The sequence below is a fragment of the Tigriopus californicus genome, chromosome 11 (genome assembly GCF_007210705.1).
Source record: "Tigriopus californicus strain San Diego chromosome 11, Tcal_SD_v2.1, whole genome shotgun sequence".
NCBI classification, from domain to species: Eukaryota; Metazoa; Arthropoda; class Copepoda; order Harpacticoida; family Harpacticidae; genus Tigriopus; species Tigriopus californicus.
The window spans coordinates 11,522,901-11,540,582 of NC_081450.1; the positions used below are offsets into that span (position 1 = coordinate 11,522,901).

General features: G+C 41.2%; 3 protein-coding genes across 3 annotated transcripts in view; 2 read left to right on the forward strand and 1 right to left on the reverse strand.

Moving 5' to 3' along the window:
• LOC131891170 (glutamate receptor ionotropic, kainate 4-like) overlaps positions 1-4,558 on the forward strand; it is an 8,763-nt gene extending 4,205 nt beyond the window's left edge. The window contains exon 3 of the mRNA XM_059240696.1: positions 4,486-4,558. Coding sequence (XP_059096679.1) covers positions 4,486-4,558 — 73 coding nt within the window. The remainder of the gene's footprint in view (positions 1-4,485) is intronic.
• On the forward strand, positions 4,543-5,903 carry LOC131890864 (axonemal dynein light intermediate polypeptide 1-like). Its single transcript, XM_059240307.1, has 3 exons — positions 4,543-5,276; positions 5,338-5,580; positions 5,679-5,903. Exons 1-3 carry the CDS (start codon positions 4,782-4,784, stop codon positions 5,901-5,903), a joined length of 963 nt encoding a protein of 320 aa, XP_059096290.1. The 5' UTR covers positions 4,543-4,781.
• A 10-nt stretch (positions 5,904-5,913) lies between these two features.
• Positions 5,914-7,373, reverse strand: LOC131890863 (gamma-aminobutyric acid receptor subunit rho-2-like). Its single transcript, XM_059240306.1, has 2 exons — positions 6,335-7,373; positions 5,914-6,270 (listed from the first exon to the last, which is right to left on the reverse strand). Exons 1-2 carry the CDS (start codon positions 7,322-7,324, stop codon positions 5,929-5,931), a joined length of 1,332 nt encoding a protein of 443 aa, XP_059096289.1. The 5' UTR covers positions 7,325-7,373; the 3' UTR covers positions 5,914-5,928.
• Between the last annotated feature and the right edge of the window lie 10,309 nt (positions 7,374-17,682).

Genomic DNA, 17,682 nt, shown 5'->3' on the forward strand with positions numbered 1-17,682 from the left:
CCAATGATTTTCCCACAATTTGCGCCCTTATTCTGCTCATTCACGTGAACATGCACACACCCGTACTCACTTGCGATAACACTTAGCTTTGGGTTGGTTGGTGGGTGGGTGGGTGTTACTGGGTGTGTGGATGTGTTCGGGTGCGTATTTTGCCCATTGGATTATCAGATTTGATCTCGTTTGAGCTCTTATAAACACAGGATTTGGGAAACCGAAATCGTCTCGTGGCTCCTTCTTCCGTCCTTTGAGCAAGGATCAGGGGGGTGAGCATTACTCGTGCATAAAGATATTGCAAGAGAGGGGGGTTGGTGTTTTGTGTTTTGGTTGATGGAAACGCAACACTTTTTTGCTGTTTTGTATCTTTGACAAAGATCATTCAACTTCAATCAATAAAATCAGGAGAAAGAACTGAAAATGTGTGGCCCAAATGAAAATTTATAAAGCAATTCATGAACCACTGTACTATATTTTCCCCATTTGCCCATCTCTCTCTACACATTTATGTACTACGTGCGCTTCCCCTCTACACTTTTTCCATTTACTCTAAACCAATTTTTTGCACTCATATTTTCTCATCAAGCCTGATCAAGTATTTCAAAAGTCTGACAATTTCACCCTTCCTTCTATATTATGTCTTGTATATAATTTTACATTCACTTTCATACATTTAACGCATTGACATGGCCAAAAGTTGAAAAAACATAAATAATTGAAGAGAGCCTGCTTTTAATACCAAACCAATCATTATTCAGCATACTCGTCAACTACAATTCAGTTTAAAATTCTGCAACTATAGTGATAATAAAATCAGTGTAACAACTATTGTAATAAAAACTTACAATTGTAAGAAACATAGCGCCTCATCAAATGAGAAGGGCAAAATACCTTCACTCTCTTTCTCATAATTTCTTAACCTTACTCATCAGCAGGGTAATTCGAATTTTAAGATCACAAAATATGCAACGGCGATTCCACTCTAGGATGTATGTCTCTATGAAGGATTTGTACAAAATTTCGTGTTCCCTGGGATCGATATGTTTGGCCTCCGAGGAAGTGACCAAATTATGCCAAACATCCCATGAGCAATAATGAAGTGGATCGTCGATTATCCAATCAGTGTCAGGCTAGTTTGAAAACATTTTAAGCTGGGACCAAGGGAATCATCCTACTAACAAGGAAGACCTCCTTTAATCCAGTGTGATGTAGAAATCCGAGAGTTTTTTGACTTGAATGGTTAATTGAACTACGCATGCCAATACAAAACTGACCAACCAACGACTTATTTTCATACTCTTATAATCGAAACGTAAAATGAACACCTGACAAAGAAATTGAAATGCTGAATCTAAAATCATTGTCAGAATAACCAAAAAATATCTAGAACAATGTCGTCCATTGCCATTGCATATTGGTTTGAACTGTAACTAATGTCATTAAAAATCCGCAATTTCATGTTGGACCTCAATAAGGTTATTTGGGCCTAGACGTACGTGCGGTGGGTAGAAATATGAATCAACAAGGCTCCAGGATTTTCTTTTCATCTTTGACTGAGATCACAAGAGCCTCGGATTATGTGAGCTCTTTTGTCGTGGTTTCCGACACACTCACACACCATCACACACACAACCATGAATGCCAAACCATCTCCAAAAGAAGAACGTGTTTATCGTGAAAACATCAAAAGTTTGTCAAGCATCTCCAAAGAGCTTGAATGGACACATTTCTGCTGAGGCATGTGAACAGTGGCTCTCTCGAAACAAACAGATAACTGCGTGCTCACATGGCGCCCTTATTCCTTTGGAAGTAATGCACCACCCACCTATGACCCAACAATTAGCCAAGTCTTTTCGGAACATTGGCTCATCATTCAACTAACGCATGATAGGCAATTTTTGCCTAGAAAATATTCGGAATCATTGGTCGATACAATGATTCCGCTCAGTCAACAAGATCTCTTGCTTCTGATCAAAAAGGGGTTCGGGGTGATGATAACAACGTCGTCATGAGAGCTGAAGAGGGGTCGTCGAACAACACTATAAAGCAAAACTCGTTCGGGATTTCTGCCGATTCAGTCCCCCTACAACAAAGACCCCTTGAGTTGACACAAACCCTTGTCAAACGGTGTGGTTTATACACTGAGGAAAGTGTTCTCAGATGAAAGGGCATCCTCTTGAAGATCCATAGTAAAAGTGTGAGGCATGGGAAGTTTATTCAGTGTGGATGAAATGAAGCTGCATCCTCAACGATCTGTGGTATAAGCAGATTTGATTGGCTTCCAATTACGGAACATGTCAAAAGCAATTGAAAGTGATTACACAATTTGATTAAAGAGCAACAATCCACATTCATCTTCCTCCGACAGCACCCAACGGCAATAATGCCACCTGGCGGAGTCAAGGTGCAAAATTGATAACGAAACGCGTTGCTCTAGAAACTGGGATGTGAATAATAAATTTCAAGGGTGTTTTCTCGAACATGGTGGGCACGTTAAAAATTATACAAACTCAAAGGAAGTTGCCAAAAGAATCCCAATCACAACTGTTTTTCTTCTTCAATTTTAGTTCGCCTTTAGGTCGCTTTCTGTTATGTCGCTTTTTTTTCAAGTTCGCCGAGCGTTTTGCGCCTAACTTTGAAAAAGTCAGATGGCTCACACCTGAAGCTTGTCCAAAGCCAGACGGTGGTTCATGTCAGTGTTTCTTTCGGAAAAAGGTGTTCATTTGTGCAAGTGTGGCTCTGAAAAGAAACCTCTGGTATGTCCGAGTTTTGAAATATCACTGGCAAGTGAGTCGTCGGCTTGATATCAAATACGAGGCATCCTGAGGAGAAACAAGCGTTGGCCCACAGCTTGATGATGATGATGATGATCACCGCCGTGATAAGGGGCCCAAGTGTTACTAGAAAAGTTTCTTTTTCTCTCCTCCTCCTTCTCCAACAAAGTCTGGATTCTCGCACCTCATTCAGCTCAGCTTGAAATTGGTTGTCAGACTCCCTCCATTTGATTGGCCCTGGCACAAGAGGAGCCTTTTATGATTCCATGGAGATGCCTGTACCACCCAGATTGATCTTGAGGTCTTCTATAAATGCTTGAGGACTTGTCTGGGCTCATTATTTGGATAGAGGGTTGAAGTTGTCATCCGAAATTTGGTGCCAGAATTAGGAACTGGATCTGTCGGTAGGTAAAAGGATCCTTTCTCGTTTTGGTAGAAGAGGGTATCTTTATCGTTGGGGAGGACTCTCAAAGTGGGAATCACACACTGAGCAACGCAGCAGGGACAAATAGTTGAAAAATTCTTCACGCTTCATTGAAGAGAAATACTGAGAACAGGAGTGCCGAGCGAGACTTGTCCATTCAGACAAAGCACAAAGTTCATCCAGTCCACACACCTCTTCGTTATCTCACGGTATTTGGCTGTGGAGGAGAGTCGAGAAATCAACGCAAGACACACACATCGACATCTTAGGACCAATTGTCACGAAATGCTGCGAGGTTGCGTACTTTGCGAAGTGATAATTCCGATTCCGTCATCTTTGTCTTAAGCTAGAGATGAAGATAAAACCAAAACTAAGAATGCTTGCAAATGTTATGATTACCTCTAGTACCTCAACATTTCAGAATGCAGTTGGATGGATACATTTTCTGTTGATGTTGCTCAACTCAAAGAGACCCAAACTCGGCCCAGTAGAGATGTGAATGAAGATATTAAAACTAATCCCACAAGCAGAGAGAATCGTGCATGTTTACCTTTCCAGGCGGTGATTTACATCTGTTCTGGTAATTGCTTTCATGTTTGGCAAATCCTCTTTCACGACTAACAGGATATGGCTCGTAAATTGAAAGATCAACAACATTTTGGTTTTCTACGCTCCCGATGCGCTCTGAAAAAAACGATCCGAGAGGCTTAGACAACATACCTATGCCCAAACTAGCGGTGAGATTTTGCGGGCGGGGACCAAGAGAAGAAATCATTGGTCCTCATAATCAGCTGTTAAAACATGGTCTCAGACTCGATCACAGCCTTCAGGGCAATATTTTAGCATCATTTGGTCATCATAAGTCAAGTTCGGTCGTTTTTGACCACGGTTATATGAGAATGATGGAACTGATTTGGAAATCAATCTAGCATCGTTCTCGAACATTTAGTGATAATGTGTGCCTCCTGTGCCCGCGGTTGTTCCATCATTCCGTTATTGTAACGCTCATAGTTAAATGGTTGGTGTCAAAATGCCGCCAAACTCACTTCTGAATGGTTGATCTCTTCTTTTGTGGCTCTTCAAGCCCCTCAGCAGCATTGGATAGAAAAAAGTCCTAACACAAGGCTCATTGAACAACAAGCCAGACGTTCGGGTGCGAAACTGAAGTCGTTCAATGTTAGCTCAACATCCACAATCTTCTTAATGTGCAATTCAGTCAAGCAGTTTTTAATATGTTAGGAGTAGAGGATGTAAATGTCTAATCATGAAAATTCTATCTCATTGTTGTTTAAGCCCGATTGTCAGTTCGATTTGTGGTCATTCATTGAAGCGCAAACGCCACAAATACACATTGATCAAGATGTGAATGTTGGTCGGAACGGCTTTTGAGTGGGCTCGAACTGGTCCAGGGCATTGGCGATTGGTGAGAGATTGTGTTTGTTTACAGTCAATCGCATTTCGCATTGTCCGTCCACAACAGAAAACTGAAGGAAATTGCCTTTAAATGCCGCTTTTTTGCCACAATATTTCTTTGTACTGGCCTCACAGCAGCTACACAATGGCTCTCCCAAAAGAGGGGAAAAAGATCGATGAAACAAGTACAAGAGAACGAGGTCACCCTTCTGCCTTCACTTGGAACAGTCCTCGTTAAGACCGGGCATGAAGGTTGTCATAAAGGCCCCAGATGTTGGATCAATACGCATTTGGCACAAGCATGTTATTTAGGGGTACAAAGGTACAGAAGGGGGAAAAGGTGTCCAGTTGAACACAACATGGCGGACGAGGAAACGAACCTAGTGGGAACCTCGTTCTCTTTAGTTCGATACAATAACCCTGTGCTGATCGACAAAAAGGCCGCTCCCTTTGGAACCCCATCGCAAGTGACCACCCGGCCTAAGAGTGCGGGTCAACTACCCAATGATGCCACTCTAAGTGACGGCAGTGACACCCCTAAGCCCAAAACCGAGACCGATGAGATCTTGGACGCCATTTTACCTCCCCGAGAATGGGATGAAGATGGACAATTGTGGCGCCAATCTGTATCAGCAACACCGGCCACACGGTTGGACGTTATCAACCTTCAGGTAAGTGCCTTCGTTTGCAAGTGCAAATAAAAGTGAGTGGGATCTATCTCCTTTCTTATAGGAACAATTAGATCAAAAGCTACAACAAAGACAGGCCAGAGAGACGGGGATCTGTCAAGTCCGGCGCGAATTGTATGCTCAATGTTTCGATGAACTGATCCGCCAATGCACGATCAACTGTACCGAGAGGGGTCTATTGTTGCTCCGAGTGAGGGATGAGCTTCGGATGACGTTGCATGCCTACCAAACTCTATACGAGTCGAGTATCGCCTTTGGCATTCGAAAGGCTCTCCAAGCTGAACAGGTAACGTTGATTGTTGATTTGAGAATCAATCCTAATCAAGCTTAGACGAAGACGAACTGGCGTTTATTGGTCGGGTTCGGCGTGTTTCTATTTTCTAGGGCAAAACGGATATGGAGAGCACCATCGCTAGATTGGAAGAGGAAAAGGCCAATTTGGAGAAAGAAGTATCAGATTTGAAACGTGGGTGCGAGATGATTGAAAAGCGAGCGGCTGAACAAAGGATCGCGGATGAGAAGAATCACGGCGAAGAGATCAACTTCTTGAAGCGGACCAATCAGCAATTAAAGGCTCAATTAGAAGGGATTATATCACAAAAGAAATAAAAGGCTCATCCAGGAAACAGACAATTCAATTGTACTGTGTGAAGTGAACGAGGTTGAAAATAGCAAACCCGATGGGGAAAAGTGCTAGTGCAATTTGATCCATCCAATACGAGGTCGACGCCACATCCTTGATCCATTGTTTCGTCCTTTTGGCCTTCTTCTCGGCTTTGGCTTGGTCTTGAATCGAAGGCACGCCCCATCGGCTCGAATTTTCCTCCTTCCGTGCCTCTCTCTTTTGCTTGTGCGCGGAGAAGCGCTCCAGAAATAAAAGAGTGGCAAATTCAAGCATAGCCAAGAACACGAAGGTCAAGCAAACCAAGGCGTATTGTCCCAATGCGGTGAGTCCTTGAGATCTGGGCGTGTCGCGCTAGAATAGACAATTGAACAGACTCAAGACTCTCCTAGCATCATTAACATATAACCGGACTCACTTGAATCCCGGAGAATATCGTAGTTAGGACCAAGAATATGGTTACCAAGAGCGCCGTACGTCCTGGAACAATATTTGGATCCACCAAAAAGCTGATCCAAGACACCAGGACCATACCAGTGCAAGGGACGTAATAGATCAGGATATAGGTGGAGGAAATCCGCCTCATTTTGACATGGAATCCACATATGGAGTAATTTGCAGCAGGGTATTCCCATCGTAAATCGGAGGGATCCGTAAAGGGTTTGATATTCAATTCGTACATCTGAAGGCGGTTGTTTTGTTGGCTTGTGCTCACATCAAATTCAAAGTGCATGAGCTCCTCAGGAGATGATAAAGAAGACAAAGCGAACTTGCATGTCTGTTCATCCATTGGGAAATGTTCAAAGCTCATATCGCAATATACGGTTACTTCGATGTAGGTCCAAAATTCAATCATTTCACCATCCCGAACAGCGCCTCCTTTTGAGTCTTGAAACAAACCAATCTGGGCCAGTTTGTGTTGTCGATCAAACATTACATTGGGAATCCAAAGACGCTTCAGACCTTCGGAATCAATGTTGATGGCCGTGGTTCTATTCGGGTCCAAGACCAATCTGGGTTCTTGCCATTGTAGGACCAATTCCAAGACGATGGTCATAGTGTGACGGTTGTCGTCGATCTCAGGGACGTCTATGATATCGAAGTATACTTTGACCAAGTTGCCGCTTTGTCGCGGGGGAAGCATGGAGTTGTAGTTTTTCAGCAAGCAAGCAAATCGATGGATTCGTGATTTACATTTTTCTTTGGCTATGAGTTCACGAAATGTTAAGTTGCCCTCCATTGGATGGTGCAAATTGTCTAAGCCTTCGAACTGATAAAAGTAATCGTCTTGGTTGTAATTATCGACGTACGAGTAGTCCATGGCGCTCGCAAGCGTGACCAGATTGATGGAAACAATGCCAATGCCAAGAATGCCAAGACCAACGAAAATGAAGTGTGGAGTCTTCATTGGTGAAATGAATGTTATCGAGCTGAAGTTTTGAGGCACTGTGACAAAATTTGGGTACATAATAGTACTCGGTTGAATTGCTGGTGTCTACTAACGATGTCTAGTAATGATGTGAATTAAATATGAGCTTGCATGATTGTCAGTGATGGGCAAAGCTTTACTCTTCTTTTAACGATTTGATACCGTTTTGATCGATTCAAAGGGCTCTCCCTGCACAATTCATTGGCAAAGAGAGAGTGCGGTTGAATTCGAATCAAATTAAAAGCTTTTCCAAGCTGAATTATGTTTCTACTTTTTTCGTTGAAAATATTGTCCTTGATCCTTATCAGATTTGCACATTCCTTTTAGTGTTTTACTGAGGAAAAATCATACCTTAAGGATAAGCAAGCAACGATAAGAAGGGCACTCTTGATTAGTGCCATAATGTTTTCGATGTCGATGCCCTTTACTGGAACCATCAATAAATCAGTAGTAGAAATAATAGGCTCTCCTCATCGGTGCTCCGTAGTACATATCAGTTTTAGTCGCCAGGGAGCGAATGAAGAAAAGCAAACAAAGCAATCATATCTGAATATCATTACTCAAGTTTTGCAAACGTCCATTTGTAAAAGAGCTTGTCAATCTAATTTAATGTGTCCTTGACCAGACGTGGTCAGTTTATTGCCAAAATTAACGTAAATCAACACACAGACTTCTGAAAATATTTTTAGAAGCCCATGACCAGCTTTATACCTCGAAGAAACGTTCAAAGAGGGGTCATTTTTTGTTACAGTACATAGAAGCTTCATGAAGGCAAAGCACAGAAAGGGAGTGAAGCTTTCAATATATTCGAAGCCAACCTGAGGAGTTAATCACTTGAAAACCCTTGGTGGTGGTGGTTGGTCAGGTCATTATCGTTGGTTATTATGTGGACCAAGTTGTCAATCTAAATAAGCTTCTAATGCTAGGATTGCAAAATGATATCACGGTTTTGGTGTCAAGGTTTTCAACAACGTCCCTCCTTTTTTTATCAGTGCTGGATTGCAAAAGGAGTGGCAAATGTCAAGAAACGAGTTAAAAGTGTCATTAATGTAACAGGAAAAGAACTGAAATAAAAAAACAAAAAGATCACTTTCCCAACACTTCTCCTCCTATTGTTTAAAAATGCAGTCTTACATTCTTCGAGCTTTTGAAATATTCAGATCGATTTATCCCAATTGGCAAAAACTCAGATGAGAAAGAATAGAGAGAAAATGAATTTGCGAAATAGGAACAACTAACATTTTTTTTATTTTCTCTAATCAGGCATTTTAAAACCCATACTTTCAAGGGCCAACAAATTTGAAGGAAAGATTGCTGAAGTCTTAAATATCCGCTTTTCCCTTAAAAAGCGATATCCCAAAGTTTTCATGTTTCGGAAAAAGTGCAAGATCCTTTATGGTATGAGCATTACTTTTTCAAGTGAAACAATTCATAAGCACATAACACTATAGAAATGTCCTGCAAGCCAGAAATAACAATTTGCTTTGCATTTGAATCATAAAAAAGTATGGCCAAAAAGGCAAAATTTCTTAAATCTAAAAAAAATCATTCCACGCTCTGATTGTAATCTCGAAAATAAAACATTTTTGTGTCCATCTCATGTCTATCAGTGTTGGTGAAGGGTTGCTTAGCTAAAAAAAATAATCTTAGGCATTCGCACGAAGAAAAAAAGATCTCTCCTCTGTTGGTGAGTGAGAGTTTCTAGAAAATGACATAACTTTAGATCTTCAACAATACCCAGGTGTTTCATCCCCAGATTCTATCCAAAGGTATCTAGCTAGCCAATTCCCAGGACAAGTCCGTCCTTGTCTAAATATTGGTCGCCATTCCCATGCCTCTCAACATCGTCCTAGGACGCTCAAAAGCCAGACGAGGATTCCGTTTGGGCCAAGTCGGGGTATTCGGAATCCCTAGACATTCTGTCGCCAGCATGAACTCATTTCTCGAACAATATCGTCTCAAACTGTTTGCAAACGCTTAAATTACAACCATTGTCCCACTTTGAGCTCTCTCTCGCTCTTTCGCTCGCAGTTGGATCAGGACAAGGGCAAAAAGTGCTCGAATGCAAAGCGATCGAGTATTGGCCTCCTGTGGATACAATTCCCTAATGAAAGAGACACTTGATTTTGAGACCACCAGAGGGCGTCTCGGAACGGGACTGATCTGTCTTTGGCAGTCTCTCAAATCCCAATGGTGTACCAATGGTTTCATGAATGCTCTTTGCCACCCATGTTTTGATTTATCACAATTGATGGGTTGTTGCATTGTGACACGATTTCCAGGTGATTTATAGGTTTTACGACTTCGTTAAGTGAACCAATTGGAGTTCACACTAAGCAGGTAGGTGGACGGGTGGCAAGAACAAGAAGACGGCGACGAGTCAGAAGGAGAAGCTCTCAAATTGAGGTCATTTTCACGGTCATTTCGTTAAGTTGTCAGTTTTGTCGGAAAATGGGAGCTTTTTTAAGCCAATTTGAGGCGTGTAACGAATATTCCCATGTCAACCAAGAAGAACAGGAATCCTTTCAGGTTTGGCCAGGAACCCTCTTGACTTGGATGCTTCCAAACTTATTGGAGAAATGGACGTGTTCTTCAAATCGGAGCTTGCCATATATATGCTCCAAGAATATTATTGTATGATATCAAAAGCTCTTCATGAATTGTGACAACAAGCTTTCAAGTCCATTACTTCATATGAGGCACAAGTTAATTTGATCAGCCAAGGAGGAGATGGGCTAATGGGCTAATTGAAAGCCCTCGAAGATTGGATTACTAATATGATTGGGACATACTCGATTGTAAAAGAAGGTTTTCTATTTTAATGGTTCAGAACTTACCTCACTGACCGCGATATCCGACTGCATAAATACGTTTGGCCATAAGCGACTGATTTACGTTTATGGTCGAGACCTACAAAAGAGGAAAATTGCCAATATTGGCCAATAAACCGACTAATTGCATCGTAAGGAAAACCCAAAGTGCAATTTTGTTGTATGACTCGCAGATCTTATCGATCATATTAATAAATTTCGCCCTCATCATAAACCATCGGGATCTTCTCTAAATGCAGAAAAAGCACCCATGGAAGCGTGTCTTGAAATTAGCACACACAAGTATTTGAGTACGTCTCAATGTTGGACCACCCATTTTACGAATTGGTCGTTGAGTGGATGGTGTGGAATCAGTGAACATTGCTAATTTGAACACCAGCTGTTGAGGATTGAGGTGAACAATGTGTGGTTTTGTGATGAACCCAGGATTGTGCAATGACGTCGTTTCATGGTGGAAGCTAAACAATTACTCAAGCTGTCCGCAAGGCGTGTAATAATGCGAATAATGAATACATTTCATTTCCAACCAATGCATCCTTGGCCATTGATTTCATTTGAACCATCACGTTTTATGACCTGTTCGGTCAGCACGTCCCGACGAACGTCCATCGGGTCTGACCCCCCAAGTTGGGTGGGTAGCCCCCTTTGAGGATCAAAGGCAATGATAACATGAAGGACAATAAATGGTGATTGGTTGAAGTGACATCATTTAGATATGCTCTATTTTCAGATCCGTCACCACGACCAGACACCACAATTGATTTCCCATCTTCAGAGGGACAGTGGGTCCATCGCAATTTAGATGGTTCAAAAATTGGAACTGGCCAGGAAAATCTGGTTGGATAGGGATTCGATGGTGGTTGGGGGTCTGTCGGTGATGTGGTTGTTGTTGGCTGTTGACAGCTCCATTCCGGTCAGTGATATGTCTCTTTTGAGCCCCATTCCTGTCCTGTGCAACGATTTTGATGGTCAATAAATCCATTGGTTTTGGGTGAACACAGACCATTGGGTTGGTCGTCGCTGTCGTTTGGTCCTGGGTATTATGGTCACCTTGCCGTAATTCCTCCTTTCGTGCCCCAAAGATTTATGAATGAACGAAAGAAAAGCAAGGCGAATTGTCGAAATATATATTTATCAAACAATCCAAATGAATGACATCTCTTTCGGCAAACAGTCCAGGGTTGCCAACTCTTCGTCGAAGGGACATATTGTCAGCCAGAGAGTACTCTCTGTTCCAGGATGAAGATAAGAAAAGGAAACCCTACTGGTTCGACCTCACGGTGATAAGAGCCCATTGTGATCTTTTCAGGGGGGGTTCTCCTCCCATTTGAAGCCAAGAATGCCAAAGCATTTTGTGGACGATTGAACTTCAAGGCATAACGAATCCTCCCGGTCAGGATCCTGGCTGGTGAGCTCCGTGACTCTCTTGACTTTTTGACACCATCTGGATGGACCTAAGTTGTTCACTCTTGAAGGAGCAGGCAGATATTTGGGGAAATGACCACCCAAAGCAATTGGACCCCGTAGGATCTAGATTAAAAACACACAATACACACCCAAGAAACTCTTTTCCTTTCTTGGTTCGGCTTTCCTTGAGATTCATTACATAGTATCAAATTTCATTTTCTTCCAACCAAATTTAAAAATATTTCAGGCAACGTTTTGGCCTGCCAAGATACATTTTTCATTAGTTGGGTATGGGGGATAAGGTAATTACCAACACTCTTTTGATTTATTATTCAGGAACTGTCGTGACAAAGAGCTCTAGAATTTCAAACTTTCTGTACGTATAAAACTATTTTTTAGTGCTTCATCTACTTTCCGAAATTTGCATCATTTTTCAGCATAATCACATCTAACGGCATTCACTATAAAATCTGGGGAGTCATGATAGACTGATAAAATTGCGAATTCAAGAACATCAAGGCTACCATTGTTGCCCAAGGGCTTTAACAAATTGCTGATTTTTTTACCACCACCACAACTATTTACGTTTTTTCTTCTACGAGTGTCATCACCTTTTTCAGTGATTGTAGTAATGGAATCCTAAAGCAGATCACATGGTAGGCTAAGTAATACATCTGAGGCATGCCTGATGGTAAGTGAAACAGTTGAAAACTTAAACAAAGCTACAACCATTTGAGGGGCACTTTTTAAAGTCAATGAACCAACAGGAACAACTTTTTGCAATTAGTTTAATAAAGTGTATGATATACTTGCGAGCACCCTTTTAGGTATCAAAGACTATCTTATACATACATTGGTACTTATGGATTTTCTCGATTTTTGGGTACACTGCCCTCAAACTTGAACATGATTGGGTTTGTAGTCAGTTTCTGAACTATATGGGTTCAATTTGTTGCGTAACTTTTGACCTCTTCAAATCGAAGGAGCATAAAAACCATTATTTGAATATTTTTTAAAAATAAATATAAACCCAAAACAAAAGCAAGAGCAAACAAATGGATTTTTTATTGTTTGTTCCTTGAATGCAAAAAAATGCCCCGAAGAATAATCATAGCTTTGTACAAGTAAACTCTAACTAAATCCAAGTGTGACAATTGTCTTTTTATCAAGTCAAGCGGTCGGAAGTCCGACTTCCAAAAGTAAGACCTTTGGGTTGTTGGCACACATTTTGTAAGCCTTTAGAGATAAATTGTTGTTACTCTGAGTCTGAGAATCGAAGGTTTTGGAATGCGAGTCATTCTTCAATTTGTTGTTCAAGGGTTGCACGTCATAATAAATGCCAAAACGTGAATTACGTGGCATTGGCTTTCTCTAGCTGTCAATCAAGTTCATTGAGCAATGGCATTCCAACCATATTGGATTACGATTCGCCCCTCACCACCAAGTCCAATGACGATGACGGGATCATTTCGCTACGCTTTGCCTATCTTGGGGGTAATTAGACGGGATCTGGGTGACAATTATTTGGCCAAGACAAAGTCCCCCGAGGAATGTAATCCGAGTCTCGAATCTCGTATTTGGAGTCAAGAAATCAGGTCCCACCAACAGACACGACGAGCCTCTAGGGCCAGACAGAGGCATTCGGTAATAGATTTGTTTCGCTGTGAATAGCGAGCGTAATTGTGGCGAGCGAACGAAGCCTTGCTTCAAAGAGCCTCGCGTAAACAATACCAAGACAATTGAGGCTTTGTTTGACGGTGTTTGCGTCCAGTCATGCCTTTTAAAGACCATCGTGCCCTCTCCTCTTCATAAAGGCACATTCCAACATCGAAGATCATCGTGGATCGACCGTCATTAATCAAGCAACTTCCCCGCTTTGAAGGTGGCTTCCAATGCTCAAAGTAAGGGCCCTCTCATTATCCTTGTCTCAGGTCAACTCTTGGTGGGACAAGTTTCAGATAACAAGAGCTGAAGACAAACTTTAGGATTGAGACATCTTTCTGACACCTTCTTTCACCCATAGCCCTCGTTGGAGCTCTCTTCCCATTGAGTTTCGTTCTTTGTCGTCACATTTTCACCTGGCGTCAAGCATTCTACCAGAGTCCAAAGCTCCGACAAGGACTTCTCCAGATACACTCCGAACAACCCAAAGCCAGATTGGGAGGATTCAAAGGAGACATGCGACCACTCTAGTGAGGTCTGTGGACATTTATCGTGTTTCAAAAGAGGGTTTTCCAACTCCCCTAGCGAGGCAACAGCAGGGTCTTGAATGCCATGGGATGGAGAGGGGGTTGAAAAAAGAAAGAGGACAAGTTTGGGAGGAACCCGAGACAGCGATGTCGGCGAATCCTCATAAATATTTCAAACCTCAAAAGATCCCTTTTCAGCACCTTAAACCAAACACCATTTACTTAGAAGACACAGGAGCTGATATTTTGTTGACCCAAAACGTGCACTTCACGACCATTTCTTCGTCTATTCTTTTGCTATCTCGAGGAAGTCACCACCAAAAGACATCAATCAAATTATGGTCGATGTCTCTCTCTTTGTCTGTATTTGATTCAAGTTCAATCAAATTTAACCTAAATAAGACTTTAAAAATGAAGTAAAAAAAAACATATGTTACAAGAATAAAGCTTTGAATCTTGCGAAAGCCTTGCTGTCGAGCATGAATCATTATTATTATTGTTATCTTTTTTGCGGAAAACAATGTTACCAAGTGCCCTTTGCCCTCTTCTTTTGAAAGTTATTGGTATCTACTTTTCAACTCTTTTTGTACTTTTCACCTACCCGTGGTCTTCTGTACTCTTCTTTCTTCCACGATATGTCGTCGAAATGTTGCAAATTCAAATTTCTTATTTTCTGCCCTGTTTCTAGTGAAAACAAGCTTTCACTTGTCCAGAATCTGAGGAATATATATGCTCAAAAATATGCGTACAAAGAGTATGCTAACTGTTTGCTTATTTACTATTTTCACAATCTTTGGCATTAACCACTTGGGAGTGTTTCATAAACCACTTTGACAAGATGCCCTACAAAAGTTCAGGATTAAGGGGGTTAAATACGTGAAATAACAAAGTTTTAGTATCGAAGATGCAATATTTTGGTCTTGGCGGGTTTTGAGGATGTCTTGGGCAAGAACGGATTAGTTCGAGTTCTTGTTTATCCGAGTCACTACGAAGGGCTGCATTATTATGGTTGGTGATGGATTAAAGCGGTGAGCTTTTCCGCCATTGTCGCGGTTAGATTTGGAAGCCCAAACAATACCGAAAGGGAAAATAATCGTTTTTTTCCTAGTTGATTTAGTTCAGATGGCTCAGGAATAACATCCAACATACTTAACAGCCGGAAAATTGAGCTTTCCAAACGAATGCTCTTCTCCAAATTTAGTTTGATCATTTAGAACTCACCCTCAAATTGCGATGCAAGAGAAATCGAAAACATGAGTTGTTTGAAATTGGATTGACGAGGTCGCTAGTTTTGGAGAAGAATGAATGAGAAAACTGAAGTGATTGGTGGAAGGTGGAGGAATGCCAAACATTTGGAGGATGGGATGATCCCAAGTTTGGGAGGCGCTGTAGGTAAACTCAGCGAGGGCCAAATCATAACAAAGCTTGTTATCTTTCAGCATATTTGTAAATAATGCAACCAATTTGGATGGCATTGTTCGAAATTCATCATTTGGTCTGGTCTCACTCTCCATCTTTATCGTTCGTTCATTCGTTCGCCCTCTTGTGGCTCATGAATTGGACCCAAATGATAAATTCCAATGATTGTGTACATTCGGTCATGTATATTTTCAAACAGACACTTCAAATCTCAACCGGGCACCTTTTGACAAAGGTAGAAGTTGGTCTTATAGCCTCTTGTTGAATAAAAATTTAACAAAAATCCGTTTTGAAGTTATCGTTTCTTTCGCTATTCTCCTGCGCAAGAACTGAAGTAGAATAAGTTTAACTGGTGACATGACCCAAAAAAACTGCTTATTTGGATCATGTTCCTAATGAGTACTCGGTAACAATTTTTTAATATGAATTGATGCAAAATGCATTGAATTATAAAAGTGTATAAGTGCAGTTATTTTTTATAATACTGGATTTTGAAACACATAAAGGAAAATTTTGAAAGAACGTCGGAAAAATTTGGTCTTAACCTCATATTGAGAAATATTACTATTATTTGATCACAGAATGCACAATAATGGTTCATGATAATAAGATTCCAAAGACTTCATCATAGCAGTTGTTCTGAAACTAATGCATTCTTCCATCGATCACAAATACATAAGCCATTGGATGCATGAAGTACATCTACCCTGGTCAAACCTTGATGATTCTCCACTTCTCATTCTCCTGAAATGTTAATCAATTCTGCCATTGTTGAGGTGATCTCTTCTCCTCTTCTCACCTGTCACGGCATCTATCTATGTTGTAGGGATTTGTGCGGCTGTTCAATTCAGATGGTTGTTTGAGGATCTCAATCACAAAAAAATATCGTAAGTTCGTTCACTCTCAGGGCATCAGAGCATCTTCAAACCAGAGCTATCTATCACCACAACCAACCCAAGGAATAGGCCATTTTTCTTCGTAGCTCTGGTACCACTAACGCGTGACAAAGTGGATAAATCGAGGACAACATGACGCTCACAAAAGGGGTAGCGACTTCCACATTCAATTCTTGGACCCAAAACAAAATGGCCACGAGACTTAAGACCACGAATAACAGCATCGTTCCCAGAATATGGCTCATTAAAGTCACGGCATTCTTCTTGTTCCGCCTTTGTTTCGCCGTGGTTCTTAAAACATGCTTCAAAGACAGATTGTCGTGGACACTCTGCTCAATGATAAAGGCCACAAATGCCAAGAAGGTGAAGGTCACCAATCCCGTGAGAAAGATTAGAGCGGCTCCACGGAAGTAGTTGGGCTCTGCGTGTTGGTATCTTTTTCTGGAACACTCGTGGGATATACCGAGGCACAAATTCAGGTCTGCCAAACCAGAGTGCGTCGGGTGGACCAACATCCCAGTAAGTGCCACGTTGAGAGCGTTCCCAAGACAGAATGTCATTGCACTCATCAAGTTCTTCGGACATTTGGACACAATGTTCGGTGTATACAAGAATAGCATCCGAATCAAAGTTGTGGCGGAGTTGGTGATGGCAATGTTCAAAGACAAGCTGGTCACTAGGTGTATTTGAACAAGACAATACTTCTCACCCAAGAAGTTAACCCAAGGCACGGGAGAAATCACGCCCAAAATGGAATGGTAGGAGAGGAACAAGAGGCCTAAAAGGAGGACATTGGCCAATTTGGAAATGCATGTTTGACCTTTCCAAACGCATTTTGAGCACCCTGTTCCAGACAATTGAAACGGCTTGGAACTTTAAAGGATTGTCATTTAGTCAACGCTGGTAAATCTAAATTCTTCGCCAGACCAAATATTGTATAAAGTTTAAGAGTGACCAATTAGATGAATTATAATCTTTCTTTTGAATAGTACCCGGGGATTATATTTCTTGTAGCAGTTAGTAAAGCCCGTGAAAACCTTAACAAGAAAATCGAGGAAGTAAGCATACTGCTGAAAATGGTACAAGTAATTAAAATTCATAAAAAAAACCTTCATCTTGAACTTTTCCACGACTTGATCACCTTCTTCAAGTAAATATTTGAAATTATGATTGGAAAAGCAATTGTTTTCAGGGTGCCATTAATATATCATTACTAAAGCTCGGAAAAATAACTTGTTTTGCTTTCTAGCACCAAACCAGTAGTTGTTTGAAAACAAGTAAACGTGAATAGTTACTATCGTAAGGAAAACTAATCTGGAATTTACCCTCAACGGCAAACTGCCTTTAATCATTACCTGTATTTGCAATCTCATGCCACCAAAGGATAAAGTTCACCGTCTTATTGAACTTGTTGGATCCGAGATGGAAAAACATTACGATTTTGAGCCAAATCCCTTGCAGTACAAGCAGGATCAAGATGATCCCCAGTCCTAGTCGAGTTCCATGATCCATATCATAGATTTGGTGCTTGGAACAACTAAACGTTGACGATTGGTTCACGCTATCGTTCATTGAGGACACTTCAATTATATTGG

Excerpts from the sequence above, each read along its gene's own strand:
- LOC131890864 (XM_059240307.1), top strand. The coding sequence starts at position 4,782 with ATGAAACAAGTACAAGAGAACGAGGTCACCCTTCTGCCTTCACTTGGA. Across the intron at positions 5,277-5,337 it reads TGGACGTTATCAACCTTCAG|GAACAATTAGATCAAAAGCT; the intron begins GTAAGTGCCTTC and ends CCTTTCTTATAG. Across the intron at positions 5,581-5,678 it reads AGGCTCTCCAAGCTGAACAG|GGCAAAACGGATATGGAGAG; the intron begins GTAACGTTGATT and ends TCTATTTTCTAG.
- LOC131890863 (XM_059240306.1), bottom strand. The coding sequence starts at position 7,324 with ATGAAGACTCCACACTTCATTTTCGTTGGTCTTGGCATTCTTGGCATT. Across the intron at positions 6,271-6,334 it reads CGATATTCTCCGGGATTCAA|CGCGACACGCCCAGATCTCA; the intron begins GTGAGTCCGGTT and ends TGTCTATTCTAG.